This window comes from Acipenser ruthenus, chromosome 22 (genome assembly GCF_902713425.1).
Source record: "Acipenser ruthenus chromosome 22, fAciRut3.2 maternal haplotype, whole genome shotgun sequence".
Classification (NCBI taxonomy): Eukaryota; Metazoa; Chordata; class Actinopteri; order Acipenseriformes; family Acipenseridae; genus Acipenser; species Acipenser ruthenus.
In genome coordinates, this window is record NC_081210.1 from 8,915,454 (window position 1) to 8,935,008 (window position 19,555).

The 19,555-nt window shown below is 40.9% G+C and overlaps 1 protein-coding gene across 4 annotated transcripts in view; it reads right to left on the minus strand.

Annotated features, from left to right (window-relative positions):
* mad1l1 (mitotic arrest deficient 1 like 1) overlaps positions 1 to 19,555 on the minus strand; it is a 246,651-nt gene that overhangs the window by 113,595 nt on the left and 113,501 nt on the right. For all 4 annotated transcript variants that reach the window (XM_058995955.1, XM_058995957.1, XM_058995958.1 and 1 more), the window contains exon 16: positions 18,720 to 18,924. In XM_058995955.1, coding sequence (XP_058851938.1) covers positions 18,720 to 18,924 — 205 coding nt within the window. The remainder of the gene's footprint in view (positions 1 to 18,719; positions 18,925 to 19,555) is intronic.

Sequence of the window (19,555 nt, forward strand, 5' to 3'; positions counted from 1 at the left end):
TAAAAATACAAAGACGAATCCAAAAATGATCGTATTTAACAATTACCATACGCAACATATTTACATTCCCCTAAATAACATAAATTATTCCACTCACAGTCACGTCTTAGAACACGTGTGCAAACATGCCTCTGAGTGAGTTCCAAATTTTCATGTTGCTGTGATTCAATCGTTGACCACGTGGGTGAGACGGCAGAGCATCAGCTGGTTCGAGCTACGACACCAGTGATACCAGAAAAAAGTCTTTTACTTCTGATTTAATATGTTCTGTAGTGACAAGTGTCCTTGTGTGTTTCAAGAGAAATTGGGAATTTCATACTTTAAGCAACATGTGGCTGTTGTAAAATAAAACATTAAAAGACACTGAAGCAAACCATGGCAAGAAATAGGATACAGGAAAGGTAGGTGAAGATAAATGAATTGGCACAGTCATTGAAAAAGCAGCAATCGATGTTTACTAATGCTTGTAACATAAGTGATTCTGCTTTTAAGGTGAGCTATGTGATTGCCTACGAAATAGCTGTTTCTTCAAAAACATTTTCTGATGGAGTTGTTGAAGAAATGCTGCTAAAAGCTGCTGAAATAGTGTGTTCTGAGAAGCATCAAACTTTCTCTGTCGTGAATATCAACAATTCTAAATTTTGTTCTCAACTTAACTCGATTCTCAAGATATCCTCAGCCCAGTCATTTGCTCCAGATGTTGATGCGCTGGTTCAAGCAAAGAGGTTCCAAGTATGAGGAAGCAGCAGAAGCAGCCACTAATATTCTTTGTCTGTCTTTTGGTGAGTGTTAAATAAACAAAATTGATCTTTATCTATTTATATTTTGTGATTTTTTGCAATTTTATTTACCTGTATCCCATACCTGTCAGCGATGAGTTTTCAAAATAAGGGAGCTTTTGTAAACTGAAATCTGAGTGGCCTGAATTGAAGTGGATACCACCTACATAAGAGACAAAAGCTATTCCACTTTATTACTTTGTAGAATGATAGACTGTCATACGGTCTCCCTCTAATTGCTTTTCGAAAGGAAAACTATAAAAACAGTAAAACCATGACATGCTTCACAATCTAATTATCCCTCTTGGCCCATCTTCAGGCACATTCTAAAATGTGACCAGCTTTAGTAGTGGCTGAGAGAATTGTAGTTTCCATTTGTATTCAATTCAAGCACCTCTCCTGTGCAATGGCTGCCAAGATTGAAAAATCCAAGCCACTGCAGAGCGTATTTCTGAAATGCACTCATGTATACTGGGGATTAGGATGGGATTACTTGTCATGTGAGGGCAGCACCACCATCAGGTCAATAGGATTTTCAGTAACTTCAGGCAGGGGCACATTTACACCCAGTACAATATGGGATGCATTCTCAGAGTTGTTTACTCTAAATTTCCTGTAAGGAACCAATTACAATTTATAAAAAGACAATACTCCAGCAATGGAGAATTAAAAGATAAAACCTGAAAGCATCAAGTCTGGTTTAATTTTAATTGTGGTTTGACTATCAACTTACGAAATAGGGATAAAAAAAAAAAACACAAACAAACAAACAAACAAACAAACAAACAAACAAACAATCTAAGACCACATTTCAAAAAGGTACTAAATTTACATATTTATTATTTTTGATTAAAATGCACAGTATGATATTGTCACATGGCTGGCTGAGTGGTGCCGTCAGATCCAGGAAATGAATAACACACAGGACAGATGAGGTGAAATGATGAAGACACTTGCTTGCGCCGGTTTATTATAAATAAAAAGGTTTTAACAAAACACAGGACACGGCACTTGCGGCCAAAATAAACAGACAAACAAAACGAGCAGACACTGACGCACAGGGACGAACACTAAACAAACAAGTACCGTGCTGGTTCTCTAGCACGACGTAGCAATTGAATGTTATAATTATTTCTCTCCTCACTCTCTCCCGTTCTTTCGCCCTGAACACTCAACCCCGAGTGAGTGAAACGTGCACCTATATATATTCAATTACTAATTAATTATTCACTTGAATCCCAGCACGTGAATTAATTATGTGCAACCTCGTGCTCACATATTATATACTTTAAATGCACGTGAAGTGATGTGCAATCCCGTGCCTAAATACAATTATACATTTTAAATAACTCGTGCTGCACACACCCATTTCTATCCCGTGCAGCCATATCTATACACCAACATTAACACACCACACGCAACATACAACATAGAAATGCACACAGGGGCGGGGCACATTGCCACAGATATTAAAAGGGAAAACTGACAGATAGTTACAAATTGGTATCACGTCTATTCTGCTTGGATTTTAAACAATTTCCCAAATCCATCGACAAGGTTCTTTATCACGAGGCATTAGGATTGTAATCAAAGTTCCTCAGAGAATTTGATGGGCTGCTATGTTGCCTAATTAGACTGACAACTGAAAGACAACAAAGTGTGGTATTTATAGAGTTACTTTTTAAATGCATATATTATTTTTCCACACATACATTATTATCATTTGTTTATTTAGCAGATGCCTTTATCCAAGATGACTTGCAGAGACTAGAGTGTGTGAACTATGCATCAGCTGCAGAGTCACTTACAACAATGTCTCATCCGAAAGATGGAGCACAAGGAGGTTAAGTGACTTGCTCAGGGTCACACAATGAGTCGGTGAAATGAGCTGGGATTTGAACCGGGTTAAAAGCCCTTTTCTTTAACCACTGGACCACACAGCCTCCCATACATACATACATACATACAGAAAAGTAATTGATAAACTGATGTCAGTATTTTAATAATTTTTGTCTTTGGAATGCTGTTCCCTTTTATTTTAGGTAGACGACTAACAGAGAGATGAAACAATCTCCTGTCCTAGCTCTGAGTACACAATCATTCCCTTGGAGAGTGGGCCTCTCACAGGACACAGCAGGTGAATTCCCTTCCGATGACTTTCTTGGAGATGATTCTTCACTCCAGCTTTAACAATTATGTCACCACACCAGAACTGTCACAAAGTCAAAGATACTGCTGTCATGAACATGTCATCCTTAGCAATAATCTGATGGCTTCAAGAATGTTTGCATTCCTGTTTCAGGTCAAATGATGTTGTACTTTTGAATGATTTGTCCATTTACATATATAGTTCTTTTTTTTTTTTTTTGTAAAGGAAACTGCCTCAACTACAGGAACTAACAAAAGCTGCAATATAGCAATATCGTTTAATGCTTTCTCAGGCTGATGTTCATTTAAAGAATAGAAATGTAACCATTGAAATAGAAATGTAACCACTGACATAGAAATGTAACCATTACCAAAATGGTATTTACCTCCTAAAGACCCGAAAATGATATACCAAAGCTGCTCGCCGAGCCAGTAGCGCAGTCATGGCCCCACCCCCGAGGGCACAAAAGGACTGCGCTCACAGATCTCAGCATCATTATTCCTTCAAGCCTGCTGCAATCATGGACACAGCAACCTTGAAGGTTAACCCTTTGCGGTCCATTTATTAAATGCGCATCAGGCACGCCAGGTCTAATTAATTTTCACACGCGCAGTTAATTTTAGACGCGCTGTTTAAAAGTATTTTTTTTCCACAGTCAAACGGGTTTAAATGGCCCTGCATAACAACAAAGCACTCACTAGGCATCTCCAGCCCCACCCCACCCTTTCGTTCGCTATCGCTTTCACCTATGTAAGAAATAAATAATAAAAATAATAGTCGTACATACCGATCAATCATCTCCTGATCACTCGTTTTATCACCAAACTCCTCAATATTTTATTACTATAACATCTCAAAAAAGCTCTGCAAATGTCTGTGTTCTCCGTGTGCTGATTCACAGGCAGCCAGCTTGTTTACTTACGACCGCCCCGTTATCTGATACCAGGGCCATGTATAACTATTCATCAGATACGCCCCCCCCCCCCCCCCCCGGACTTGTCTCGGCTCCTGTCGTTCCCACTTGACCACTGAATGGTTTTCTCGACCTGTCCGACATGCAACTGTTAGGCTACCAGGACCTGTCCCTGTCCGACATAATGATGTCGGACAGGGTCCGACAATGGACCTGATAGGAATAATTGCAATGTCGGACCAGGTTCGACAATGGACCGCAAAGGGTTAATGGTTACACTTCTATTTCAGGGAACCAGGGTTATGACAATAACCTAACATTTCCTTTCAAGTATGAAATGTAACTATTACTGAACAGGTGAGTGTACCAAAGTCGTCGCAAGGGCAAGATTGCGTAACGACTGGAATGCTACAAGGTTAAGCCAAGAGGCTGCCCTGTGCTTTACCATACGGAACCCCAGTAACAAGTAGCTAGGATGAAAAAATTAAGGGAGAGTTTCACCTGGGACTGGGAAGCTGACCTTAACATTCTAGTTTCAAAACCAGGGTTTTGAGGATCCACGACATTGTCTCTAGAACCCAGTGAATGTATGGGGAGTCTCCCCTACCTCTTACATTGCAAATGTCTCTGACAGATGCACCCTGGAATAAAGCCCACGGCATTGCCATGTGCCTGGTGTTATGAGCAGTGAGATTCTCTGGAGGGCAAGTTGGGCAGCTTACAGGTAGTCCTGACCGTGTCTGCTATCCACTTGGACAGCCACTGCTTAGACAGGGGACCATGAGGCTTCACCTCATATCAGACTAAAAATTGTTCAGAATGCTTCCAACTTTTCGTCCTGTCAACATAGTATGACTGCAAAGGAGTTGGATGGAAAGCCTCCAGTTTCACAGTCTGGTTGCCATGGAATGCTGAGATCGTCTTCGACAAAAAGGCAGCATTTGTCCTGACCTCTCTAAAAATTAAGCAGGCTTTCGCGATCGAGAATGCCTGCATCTCACTCGCCCTATTTACGGAGGTGATAGCGAGCAAGAAAGCCATTTTAAATCATAATTTCAGCAAGGGCTCAAATGGAGACTTCATGAGTGCATTAAGCACCATGTTTAGCCTCCAACGAGGAACAATGTCCTTCATAGTCGGCCAAATCCACTGACTCCCTTTCACAAATTGCCCCGCCAGGAACTGAGCTCCTGTGGAGACGGTCAATCTTAGCATGGCAAGCTGAAATAGCTGCCAGATGGACCTTTAATGTAGAGTGCCTCTAGACAGTGGTGGGACACTTGGAGGTGGTAGCTTGCGAAGCAGATGAACCAGCTTCTTAGTGGATTCCCACAAGCAGTAAGAATGCTGAAGCATCTTGTCCACTGCGGGACCAAACGTATGCCCTGGAGTGATTGGAGCGTCCAACTGTGTGTCCAGCTGTTGTGGTGAGGGCCTGTGGTTCTCAGAGATGGGCTGCAGCAAATGCAACTGTTAGGCTACCAGGATGCTGTTGTAGTTCCCTAGCCATGCAACAAACACAGTGACTGAATAGGATCTCTTGGGGATCACCTCAGAGACCAGGAACTGCTTGTTAGTAATAACAGTCCTTGATTTCCATTACACGAGAGTAGATGTTAAAACTTCATGCTGATTTGAACTCGGCTCTCGCCAAGATAAGCACCAACTAAGACGTAGCTTTACAGTAAACTAATGTGATCCATATGTGTCTCCATCCATTTACGTTTCCTTCCATATGATGATGTAGATATCCTTCTGTCTGGTGTTAATGGCTGAAGTGTAATGCTGGCTCCAGGGATCAGCTTATTTTGCCTCCCTGGCGCATCAGCACACACAACGGCTGCGATGCTGGCTCCGGGGATCAACCAAAGTGCGGCCTCCCCAGCGCATCAGCATGACAACCGTCTGGATTGAGCTAAGTAGGGTACATCTCTGGGGTTTTCAAGTGGGCACCTTCCATCCTCAGTGTTTCGTCGACTAGCCCACGACACCTCAAGAGGGCTCGACGGTGATTCTGGCGTCCCAGCATCACCCCCCTCCGTCCCCCACTCAACTCAGCCCAGCTTACTTACCTGTCCCCAGCCAGAATCTTTCCGTCTCAACCACAGCCAGTTGCTGCTCCTTTCTGCTGCTTCAGATAAGTTCTTCACTGTGCGACGCAACTCTTGGCCACTGAATCCGACGTCTCTGAGAAACCGGGTTGTAGAGTGTGCCACAAATCCTCGACAACCCACTTCCACTGGGTAAACCCGAACTCTCCATCCTCGCTGTTCCGCTTCAGTGGCTAGTTGAGCATACCGCAGTTTCTTCCTCTCATATGCCTCATCTACAGCATCCTCCCATGGCACTGTTAACTCTACCAGGTGAACAAGGCGTGCTGATCCAGACCACAAGACAATATCTGGTCGAAGGTTAGTGGTGGCAATCTCAGGTGGAAAAATAAGCCGTTGACCAACATCTGCTAGCATTTTCCAGTCTCTAGCAGCTTCCAGTTGTCCTGGGCGAGAATTGGTTTTAACACCTTTTCTTGGTGGTTGCTCTCCTGGGCGGAGGAATGTTGTCTTTTGTGTGTAATGTTTTGATGGAACAGGTGACAACTTATTGGTCATGTTACGCTTGTCTTCCAATGCTAAGGCCAAACATCGCAGCACCTGGTCATGGCGCCAAGTAAACCGTCCTTGGCTAAGAGCCACCTTACATCCTGTCAAAATGTGCCTTAATGTTGCAGGTGATGAACACAAAGGACATGAGGGATCCTCTCCTACCCAGAGGTTTAGGTTCTGTGGTGATGGGAGAACATCATATGTTGACCTGATGAGGAAACTGATCCTGCTCTGTTCCATTGACCATAGGTCTTTCCAGCCAATCTTGCGTTGTTCCACACTCTCCCATCTCATCCATTCTCCCTGCTTGGCCTGGGAAATGGCCTTTATACACCTCATCCTCTCCTCCTGCTTTTGCACCTCGTTGACTACCAGCTTCCTCCTTTGAGCTGGGGCCGCCTTGTGCCATGTAGGAGGAGTTGAACTGAAACCAAGACCCCCTCTTCCATGCTGAACTTGCCCCATGATATCACCAATTCGAAGGGCAGCCTTTGCATCTTCCACAGCTTTCTTTGCTGCCCACTTTCTTCCAGTTTTCAACACAGGTGCTGCCTCCCTTACGCATTTATCACGTGACTCTACTAAAGTCATTTCCAGTCTGACCTTGGCGCACTTAAACTCCTCGGTTAGAGCAGAGACTGGTAGCTGCAGTATTCCTTTACCATAAAGTCCCACTCTGCTGAGGCAGCGTGGAACTCCCAACCATTTCCTGATGTATGAACTGATTAAAGCTTCCAGCTTCTCTACTGTTGTCAAAGAAACCTCGTACACAGTCAGTGGCCACAGCAACCTCGGCAGTAGACCAAACTGAAAGCACCAGAGTTTTAGTTTACCTGGTAGAGCGCAGCTGTCTATGCTCTTCAACCCTTCCACTGCTTGTTGTCTAACTTCTCCCACACGAACTGTGTCCTTTAGATCCCCGTCGTACCATCTCCCAAGACTCTTCACTGGCTTCTCAGACACTGTTGGTATTGCCTCACCATTAATGAAGAATGTTTTATCTACTACTTTGCCTTTAATTATAGAGATGCTCCTTGATTTAGTGGGCTTGAATTGCATTCGTGCCCATTCAATGTTATTGGTTAATTTGCCCAATAATCGATTAGTGCAGGCTACTGTTGTAGTCATGGTTGTCATGTCATCCATGTATGCTCGAATTGGTGGTAGTCGCATTCCAGAAGCCAAGCGCTCTCCTCCTACTACCCATTTTGATGCCCTAATGATTACTTCCATTGCCATGGTAAAAGCCAGTGGAGAAATGGTGCATCCTGCCATTATTCCAACCTCTAGGCATTGCCATGTAGTGCTGAATTCTGAAGTTGAAAAACTGAATTGCAAATCTCCAAAATAGGCTTTCACTAAATTTGTTATTGTCATCGGTACACTGAAAAAATCAAATGCTGCCCAAAGTAGTTCATGTGGCACTGAACCATATGCATTAGCCAAATCCAGGAATGTCACATGGAGCTCCTTCCTCTCCTTTTTAGCTGATTGAATTTGTTGCCAGATCACATTGATGTGTTCTAAGCAACCTGGGAAACCTGGAATGCCCGCTTTTTGTATTGAAGTGTCAATGAAGCAGTTCTTTAATAGGTAAGCTGACAATCTCTGAGCAATAATGCTGAAGAAAATCTTGCCTTCTACGTTTAATAGGGAAATGGGACGAAACTGACTGATGCTTGTAGAATCTCTTTCTTTAGGTATAAAGACTCCACCTGCTCGGCGCCATGCTCTTGGTACAACCTGTTTTTCCCATGCCACTTTCATCAATTTCCACAGAATTCGTAGAACTCCTGAAGCACTCTTGTACACTCTGTACGGAACTCCATTAGGCCCTGGAGATGATGAAGCCCTTGCTTTTTTCACAGCTTGCTCTATTTCTTTCCACTTAGGTGCACAGTCCTCCATTTGGTATTCTGGTGGATTGATAGGTGGGATGTCTGACGGAATTGACATAGGCTCCTGCCTTTTTGAATCTGTATGTGTTTCCTCCAAATATCTCTCCAGCTCAACCTTAGATGCTTTTAGTGTGCCATTCTTCTCACTGGTGAATAACTTCTTTACAAATTTGAATGGGTCTTTATAAAAGTTAGCTCTCGCACGCTCCTTCTTTTTGTAGCGTTTCCGTAGGCGCTCAGCTCTGCGCAATGTTGCAAGCTTATCTTTTATGACCCTTTGTAAGAGATTGAGTCCCTCCTTCTGACTTTGTTCTGCTCTTCTCCATTGGTTCCTCAGCTGTCTCCTTTCTCTAACTAAGCGTTCAATCTCTTGCTGCCGTCTAGACTTTCCAGGAATAGTTTGTACTTTTTCCTTCCTTTTTTCAACTCCAAACCTCTCACTTCCATATGCGTAGATGATGTCCCCAAATTTATCCAGCTTCTTTTCAACTGTTCCACTTAATCTTTCCAATGCAACGCAGAGATCTGTGTTTACTGTGTCCCATGCAGTTTTCTCACAAGCTCTTGGCCATTTAACTCCAGGCTTGTGCCCGTTGAGGTTCTTTTCTCTCTTATGCTGGTTTGTCTGACCGGGTTCACAAGGATCATTAGGTTCATCACTAACTGTGTCCATGCAAGTCCTCCTCACATCTATGACAGGGGTGCTGATATCCTGCGAACTGTGGTTTGCTTCCTGTCGCTGGATTTCATTCGACTGACTTGACTGACTTCGTAAGAAGTACTGATCAATGCGAGGCCCTTGTCCCTTCTCCCTCAAGCATTTCATTCTCCCTTGATGAATCTTCAAACCCCTGACCGTTGTCGCCTTGCTCCAGCCGCAGACACAAACCTGGAGTTCCATGTCTTTGTTAACTGCAGATCTTGAACTAGTCTTTTGTGAAGTACTCTCCATACTCATATCCGTTTCCGTTCCTAAGTCGTTAACCGTGTTGTCCAACGTTGAGTCATCTTCCGCCCCCGCTCTCGCAGACTCTAGGGGTATTTTTCTCTTTAATTTCTTAGAAGCCTTGGGCGGGTGTCTCCAGCATCCTGTAAACACAGAGCTGGATACTGCCGACAAGGGTAGCTAACCCTTACCAGCCCCAATGGGGTCTCTTTCCTCCTGTCAGCTGTCTCTCCAGGCTGTCACAAGGTCTTTCCCTTGTTGCCAGCTGCACTATTCACAGCAGTCACTGGACGTATCCAGATCTTCATGATTTCCATTACACGAGAGTAGATGTTAAAACTTCATGCTGATTTGAACTCGGCTCTCGCCAAGATAAGCACCAACTAAGACGTAGCTTTACAGTAAACTAATGTGATCCATATGTGTCTCCATCCATTTACGTTTCCTTCCATATGATGATGTAGATATCCTTCTGTCTGGTGTTAATGGCTGAAGTGTAATGCTGGCTCCAGGGATCAGCTTATTTTGCCTCCCTGGCGCATCAGCACACACAACGGCTGCGATGCTGGCTCCGGGGATCAACCAAAGTGCGGCCTCCCCAGCGCATCAGCATGACAACCGTCTGGATTGAGCTAAGTAGGGTACATCTCTGGGGTTTTCAAGTGGGCACCTTCCATCCTCAGTGTTTCGTCGACTAGCCCACGACACCTCAAGAGGGCTCGACGGTGATTCTGGCGTCCCAGCATCACCCCCCTCCGTCCCCCACTCAACTCAGCCCAGCTTACTTACCTGTCCCCAGCCAGAATCTTTCCGTCTCAACCACAGCCAGTTGCTGCTCCTTTCTGCTGCTTCAGATAAGTTCTTCACTGTGCGACGCAACTCTTGGCCACTGAATCCGACTTGAATAGGAGCGCTAAATTAGGTGCCTGGACCAAGGCAGCAATAGAAGCCTCAACCGACGGAAAATGGGCCAGGCCCAGCATCTTCGCATCATGCACCCTATATAGGGTGTCCATCGACTGGGAAACAGCAGGAGCCGCTGACGGATGGTCCCAGGAAGACTGGATCTCAAAGAGAAAATCTGGGTGAACTGGGGTGGATATGGGAGAAGCGGTGGGCTCATTGTCGAAAATCAATTGCCTTGTTTCCCCAGCTGTAGGTCAGGGTACTAGCAAGATTGCAGTGGCCCTCTTGATTGGAAGTATAAGCTGGTACAAGTTGGTACTGGTTAAGGACTGTAGCACCAGGTCGGTACCGGCTCGGAACCAGATCACTGACTTTAGCACTGGGTCAGAACAAGAATGGCACTGGGTCGGTACCGGTTCTGTAGATTTAGCACCGAGTCAGTACTGGTACCGGTGCGGTAACCTCTGACTCGGGTCGGTTCAGTACCAGGTCGAGAGCAGAGCGGGTGGTTGACCTCGGTACCGGTTTGGTACAGGTCCACCGGTTCGCAGTTACCATGGGTGGCAACATACAGGGATGCCCACTTATAAAAGCCACTGGCAAAACCACTCTGTCAGTACCACACACAAGACGGAGTGAAGCCTGCTTGTTAGAATGGACTAACAGCCTTCGCAATGGTGATGATGTCAACAAAACGGCATCAAGATACTGGGGTTGAGGATGCTTAAAGCAACAACCACCGAAGCTCAGTCCTGGGCAGTACTGCTGAGCCCAGCAGTTGCACTTGCTGCACGTGTGCCGAGCACCACGTTAGACAAGCCGCTCGTAGAATCTGTAAAATACACAGAAAAAGAAAATACTCTCGCAACAAAAACAGTAATTAAACATGCGGGGCTAATGTTAGTTTGTTTAATAAAAAAATATTAATTTGAATAATTACAATAGTTCAAATTAATGTGTGTTAATCAACTTGAATGAATACTATATGACCATTGCCATGTTAGATCGACTAAACACAGACAGACAATCTATTAGTTATCTGTTAAATAATGTGAATATTCATTCCCGTTAATTAAGACCTCATCAATATTATTTTATTTAATGATGTGTGCAAGATCAAGGAATTACAATAATACACACAAAACATCCTCAAATAACAACGTAGGTTAAAAAATCTTAGCAGTTTATTAGATAATAATACTAATGGTACAGAAAGGAAAAACTTAGAAAATCACCATGAGGTAACAATTCACATACAAGTAAAACACTTATTCCTTGAATGTATATGCTTCTATATATGTTGTTTCTTAATAATGCACTTAAACTACAGTACAAGTAGAATCCTATTGCTTTCCTAACATTCAATATAGGTTCAACATTTCATTCTAACACAGTACATTAACTCCTCTGTCTCAATCTCAGTGCAGGCTGCGTGAATCTGCTAGCAGGTGATGATGTCACTCTGCAGACAGTTCCCTCAGCTCAACTACACAGACAGTGGCCCTGCGTCTATTGTTCATAAATAACTCTAGTTAAACACAAGCATTTATTATTAAAATGCAAAACAAACTTTTCTCAATTACAACTCTTCTAATAACATATCACAGCTAAGGCTGGACTACAATTGTTTACCAACAATTACACTAGTATACTTTCAAATAGGCACTTCATATGACAATATGAGTTAAGCAGCTTAGTTACTTTTTAGCAAGGTTCATACTCTGAGGCTTTTCATACGCGCGTTAAAAGCACAATGTAAACAGAACTATTTCATCAATTTTTATGTGTTGTCATTACCATGAATTACTCCAGTTCCACAAGGGAAAGGTAATGGAATTATACTCAACGGTTACTTGAAGACCCCAAAAGTCTGCAGAACAAATCTTCCGTTTTTGTTACATTTTCGCTTCATTACTTGGTTTTTACATGTGTAAAAACCAAGTAGGGTTTTTACACATGTCCCGTGTTTACCTTTATCTTCAAAACCCAAGTAGGGGTTTCACACACGTCCTGTGTGTTTTCTTCTATGAATGCTTCACCTCAAAAGGCAGACACAGTCTCGTTATGCTGTGGTTACGGCTGGTAACAGAAGCTTGTATCCCAGCCGGAAATGGTTCTTTTCGACGCATAGATAAACTGACTCGCAGACGTCTTTTTCCTATCACGGAGCTTTCTTTGACGTTCGTTTATTGCAGAGTACAGAATCTTCTTGCAGTCAAGAGGTATAAAGCTTAATGCTATCTTCTCTTCATTGGAAACAAATTCAAAGTTCTGGCTGCAAGCTTCACATAAAGACCTATACATTACCCCTACAACGGTCTTCCATTGTTTTGGACAATGGATTGCCTCACCCTGCATGGGAAGAATAAATGATCTAATTATGACTTCCTTCTGCTGTCTCCAGCTTTTGTTTCCTCCATAAATTTTGATCTGATCTTCTGATCTATTTATGATCCTATAGAGACCCTTTGTGTCGGGTTCAGTTAAAGTCCACCGGCTCACTACACCCTCCTTTGTGTTGTGTGCTCGGAAGTTGCTCCAGTCAATAGTTCACATGCTGCCCTGCATACTGTGTGCTCAAGAATTAATCCAAAAGATTAGTTCAGATATTTACTTATATCAAAAATAGTTCATTCCAGGCAATTGTTCCTACAAACAATTACATAATAAACTGTCTCGTATGGTGCTAAAAAGCAAAAACAATTAATAAAATAAGCTCCAGCCGGAGCTATGCAGCCTGGGGGAGAGCACCCTGGGAAGGAGTGACTCGAGCCGCTGGCTTCACGCGGGGCACAAGGCCGCAACGGGACGAAAAATATGCATAATTAGTAAAAATTAGTTTAAATATAACACATCACTTGTGCAACAAACTCAATAAATGCAAAATAGATACAGACAGAAGCAACAATGTACTTCACTGAACAAGACTCTCCGATCAGGTCAGTCTTGAAAGGAAAAAATGACTCCAAGATCTGTGAGCGCAGTCCTTTTGCGCCCTCGAGGTAAGTATCCATTCGGTAATGGTTACATTTCATACTTGACAGAGAACTGGAGAGTATCTGTTCTTTGGTATTTCTGTAAATTATACATGGCATTACATCATTTTGTTGATTTTGTGATGAATTAATTCTTACAATTTTCACAACAGGATAATGAACCCTTTGTTTGTTTAAAGCACACCCAGGGTTCAAATTTATTCATAACATATTTTTGTATACATTCAGAGGACTGACGGTCCTTCTGAAAGCCTTAGCAAATACTAGGTCATGAATTCTTGAATCAATGATTTGAGCTACATCTGTAAAGCTAACACACATATGGCAGAACTGTGATATATGAGGGACCTAACAATGGCTGGGTTTCCATGGAAAAAGAAAAATAAGTCTCACCTTTTCCTCACAATATTTTGGTAGTACCTTTTGGTTTGTGTGGGTACCATGTAGTTTTCTTTTAGCCAGACAAATTATCCTTCCAAATGGAAATAACTTAATTGACATTAAAATATGGGAGGGTATATTTAAGTGTTTCTTCCTCGACATTTTTTGACTGCACATTTATTATAAACCTATTATACACATACATATATAATATATACACGTTTTCCTACAGAACTGCAATTGTGATCTTTATAGTCTATGAACAGAGTTAAAATACCAGCACTTAGGTTAATGTTATAAAAATGATCCAGCCAAAATGTTTAGTACAGTACATTCTTTAAATGCTGGTAGTAAATCCACAATAGGTTACCCTACTCGCCCATATTTCCCATTAAACACTACTAATACTAATAATAATACTAATAATACTAACAATAATACCTAAATCCGAGTTCTGCAGGGAAAGAGCAAGGCATATTTTGTATATATGAATTTCCAGCTATACTAATGGAATACATTTTGGGGTACAAACATGACTTTTTTGTCCTTGGTAGGTACCCATGATAGATGCTACTTAAGGCTAGGGTACAGTGTATTGCATCTTATTGTTAAGGGACAGAAATATCTAAGTTTAAAGCAAAATCGGCTATCCGATCATCAAAACACGAAGATAACAAAAGTGTAAAGGATGAATAAAATAGCTGGGCTTTGCAAAAGGCTTATTTATTTATTTATTTATTTATTGCAAAGGGCTACATTTATTTAAACTAATCATCCTATCATTTTATTAGTCAAACAGTAATAATTTGAAATCCCTCGTACTGTATGCTTATTCTTTTTCCTATTTGGTCAGGTATCAGATAATAAAAGATTGCTTGGTACTGCCTTTAATTATAGTAGAAAGTTACATGAGGTTACATCACAAACAGGATTTTCACTGCTGACGCCTCGTATGGATTTTGAAGATGTCTCCATGCAAAAATGTTTTTGGTAATTGGATAGCTTTTTAGCGTGAGAAGGCGATTTGCCCACCCTTTAAAGTCGTACAATGTTTTAGACAATGTGAGGAATATGCATGGTATGTGCGTGCTACGTCACTTATGTCAAAACAGTGGAGAGAGAATTGAGTTTCTAAACTGCGCAGAAACCAGGCCAGCAATTTGAGGCTTCCCTGAAAAAATTCATGATACACTGAAGAAAATCTTTCAGCTAATACGTATGCAGACATTTGCCAAAACACTTCTTTCCTTCGCTGTTTCCTGAAGCCAGCGCTTCAGGAAACAGCTCACTTCTGGACACCAACATGCTTAGGATAATGCAACCTACACTCAAATCAAACACATTGAACTATTGCAGTACAAATTTGTTTTAAAACACTGTTATTTTATATCTATTCCATTATATTGATTCTGCTGCACCTGTCGGTTAGGGAGGCACAATTGTATAAAACCAAGTCACCTCATCCCAGCACAGTGGCCCCTACTGGCCAGTGAGCTCAAGCAGAGACATGATGGGCTTGCCCTGGTTCTCCAGGGGCTAGTAGTAGTCTGAAACCTGCTGCCAAGGGCACTCGCTAACCTTGAGCGGCATGAATTAATTATGGCTCCTCACACTTTCAAATTCAAACAATTGAAGAAAGCAGCACGCGAATTCTTTCAACTAAAGTCAGCAGCAACCTTTTAAGACCCAGACCCAGTGTGTTCACAGACTGAAGAACAACCCCTAGTTCAACAAACTGCACCGCCTTCATCAATAAGACAAACATTTATGAAATATTAAAATTGTACTTTTTTCTGAAAACATAAAATAACTGGAGTTTTTTTTTTATGTTATTGCCGACGGTTTGACTGACAAGCTCTTTTTAGATAGCGTGAGTGTTGGCGAATCATTTTAATTTGACATTCAATATGTGAAAGTGGGTTGTGCATCAGGTAGGACTAGCAGTCGGTTGGAGAAAGCGTTCTCTTGAATTTTCCTCATCAGCACACTAGCAGCATGCTTTCAACTTGTTAGATAATGATGCATCACTGGCAGCAGTAGATTCTGGATCTGTCAGCTCGTTCATGATGACATGACACCGACATGTCTTTGTCTGACAAAAATGTATTTTTCAATAATTAGTTGAGTTATGTCAAAGGTTGCATAATGTATAATCTAAAAATCCAGCCTAATCCCTTTTTATGCAAAAACATGCATACATTTAAAAAAAAAGCTGTGCAAGCATCAAAAACCTGAACTACAGTAGCTGACAGATAACAACTTAGATGGTTCGGAACAGGTTAATCAGATGACCACACATGTTATTCCGAAACTGACAGTGAAATGACAAGATAATTAGTCATGAGACTAATTAGCTGTTAATGTCTTAACATCGGCACTAGTAAAACAAGCAATAAAAACAGACAATACATTTCTCATGTCACAGCTCACAGTATGTCAAAAGGTCTGCGGATGAGTGTGTGGGTCTGTGTGTGTGTGTGAGTGACATAGCTATGAGGTTGCTTCATACCATACCCCAACAAGTCATCCAGAAAATACTGGTATTAATACAAGCATAGGACGGAATAGTATATCCACATCTGTTCCTTTCTGACATCCTCAAATGCATAAAAATGACTACCAATTACAAGTAAAAAAGTAAAAGCATTTGTTTGTTTATTCATGGCCCACTTGGGGTTGAGACACCATCCTGCCACCGGAAATATAGTTGAATCAGCCGATGATAAATTGCCCCTGTAAAAAAGTATAACTGCAACATACTGAACTCCAATTAAATATTTAGTTTGCTGTCTTGCTGCTTTTATTAATTCTCTGGTCAAATAGGGGAATGAAAACTGAGATTGCACTTACTATATATATAGATAGATATAGTGATTAGGAAGTAGGTTTACTACATCAACGAACCATATCTCACGGTAGGGCATAGGAAGGTAATATTGCATACAGTTGTTAAGGAAACCATGGGGATGCAAATGCCACAGTCAATTTGTCAAGAATAATTGTTTGAAGTATTTCAGTTATTGTGGTGGGTGAGTAATAAGTTATTAAAAGAAAAGATGATTTGTATAATTAAAAAAAAAACAATGAACATGTAAACTAATTGCTAATGAAAGTGTAGCTGCTGATCAGTGGATGCATTTTTACCTTTTAGTTGCATTTAATATATATATTAAGCTCTATGACATCAGACATAACCGTCACTTATCAAATATGTAACAAACATAAAAACACAAAATGAATAAATAAATGTTGATGACATTATTGTGGTATGAAACTCTGCCACATGCATGAAAGTAATATTTGGGAATGTTCATGAATGGCAGCAAAAACTTTTATTAAATGCCATCAGCATTCTGGGATCAATAAGCTACTAACAATAAGCTACTAAAAACCAAACGAGCAAAATGGGCTGAATGGCCTCCTCTCGCTTGTAAACTTTCTTATGTTCTTATGTTCTAACTCTCAATACTTTGTGAAAGATTGAGTCTGTCTGCCTGTCAGTCTGTCACACTCTACAGGGTGAACCGACTTGAATCCAAATGTTATCATACATGTCTATCAAACTTTCGAATTGCATTTGGTTATATAATGCAAACATTTTTGATTTGACAAACACACACACACACACACACACACACACACGTCTACGAGGACCTATTTGCATGCACTGGTTTGGCCTTCAGTCCTCTCAAGTCATGTATTGCAACATACAAGAAAACATTTGTTTCCAATACGAGTTGTTTTATCTACCACTGTGCAGCCAAAAATGCCCGATTTTTTTAAGTCATTTTGATTTTAAGTATACAGAGAATATGGTGGTTCTTGAAAGTGATTCTTTACAAAGTGTCATTGTCGGCAATCAGAAAGTAATTCCACATAACTACCTTGATTAGAGGCTTGTCCTCTTCATTGTGTCTCTAAATGGGAGCCTTGCTTGGTGAAGTAAATCCAGTAATCAAGCATCTCACTATCTTATTACGTACTTAATATTTTGTTAATTCAGTCTAACTTCTAATTCATTTTGTAGGAGAATAGGAGTCCATGCCTCTCTGTTGACTGAGTTGGGCATGTTACTGAAAAAAAGCATCTTATTCTGATTCCTTCAGAATAAATGTCCTTACTTATTACTTAAAATAAATAAATAAATAAATAAATAAATAAATAAATAAATCTCTATATTACTCGTTACACTTCTTTCTCTTGTCTTGAGAAACAGTTACTTGTTTATTTTTTACTACAGTATACATCTGGTAATTCTTATTCAATATTTTACAATTTTGTAGTATAAATACATTTCATTTTTGGCATATAAACAATGTACTGTATTTCCTGACTTTCAATCATTTTGCATTAAGAGAAAATCATACAAACATTAGAATTCCATAAAACCATGAATAGCAAATGAACAACAAAATAGTCTATAGAAAAACAAAACTATGGTGATAAAGCAGTAAAAGTAAAGATAATGGGGTGATGCAATACATGTGGCCACTACTGGCTAAGCAAACAAACAAACAAACAAAAGCGGTACGTACAGTCAAGTAAGTCTCCTCTGGGTCGTGTCCTATTAAACTTCAAAATGGTGGTAGACGCGTTTCCTGTGTTTTTGAAGTGTATCATCAAATTCTTTTTTTTTTTTTTTGGTAGAAAGTAAACTAATATTATTACTCGCATAAAAAATCAAATGCACTACATTACCTTGTTATTGACAAATGTAATTTTATTACAGAAACACGTTAAGTAGTGAGTTACCCCAACTGTCTATTACTCTGTAGTGAGTCTTAAATCCTGTCAATGTTTATCTCTCGTAGTTTTCTCACTTTCCTTGAGATCAGATTGTGAATTGCAGGGTTTTGGTCTTTCTTCCTCCAACTTGTCTACTGCTGAAGATGTATTTACTATATGTCTCTGTCTAAGATTCCCTGCAAAGATAGCCAGTGCCTGAATTAAGAGGTCTCTTTTGACACCCGAGACAACCAAGCTTACTTGTGTACCAAACCAGGCTCACACCCAGGCCACGTGCCACTTGACTCGTCTCTTTAAATGTTTGTAAATGTTCTCCACAAAGATAGAAAAGATTAAACAAAGTGCCTTTAAAAAGATGAATACGCATCAATGCAACTATGAGGGTAAAACTTCAACACTTACCCATGACCTCCTGAGACGATGGCAGGTTCACGCCTCCTTTCTCTGCAGGAACAGCGCCCCCTGCCTGGAGGACCTGGACACGCTCCTGAAGCTGCTTGCACTGCTCTCTCAGCTGCTGTACATCCTCCACTTGCTGCTGCTTCGCCAGACTGGCTGGATTCATTTTGAAATGCATTACCTTTGTTTTGGTTGGATCATAGTCGCCCTGTGGATGCACAAGCAGCCTGTTCTAATTCAAGCTTTGATGCCAATATTACCATTCAACAGATATGGCTGCAGAGAAGTGAGCATGGGGTTCAACAACATTGCTGTTTATAGTTAATAACATTGTAATGTAAACATGCAATAGGGAAACTAATTTGCATTTCGTTATTTTGAATTATTTAATTGAACCAAAATGATGCACATATTTTTGCAACTATACCCAGGATGTATTGACTAATTAAAACAAACATATATAGCCAATTAAAAACAGCCCCTTTTTCCAATATTTGTTTCTTGACTGAAATAGTACTTGACAGAACATATATTATAGTACATCTAGTACATTAATCAATTTACAAAGAGCAATGTCTTTAGCTTGGAGTTTAATTACATAATTAACAGTTTTAACTGTATGCTACTGTATGAAGTAAATGTAAATGCAAGCAAATGTAGACTGACGAGTGAAGAGAGAGGCCACTCTGAATAGAAATGAACAACTAACAGCTAAGATATAGTGGTATGAAATCTTGAAATTAAAAGCAATACGATCAATAAACTGGTTCAACTATGTAAAGAAGTTTTAATGTTGATTCACATTGGGACATATACAACCCCACTCCCTAACATGATAC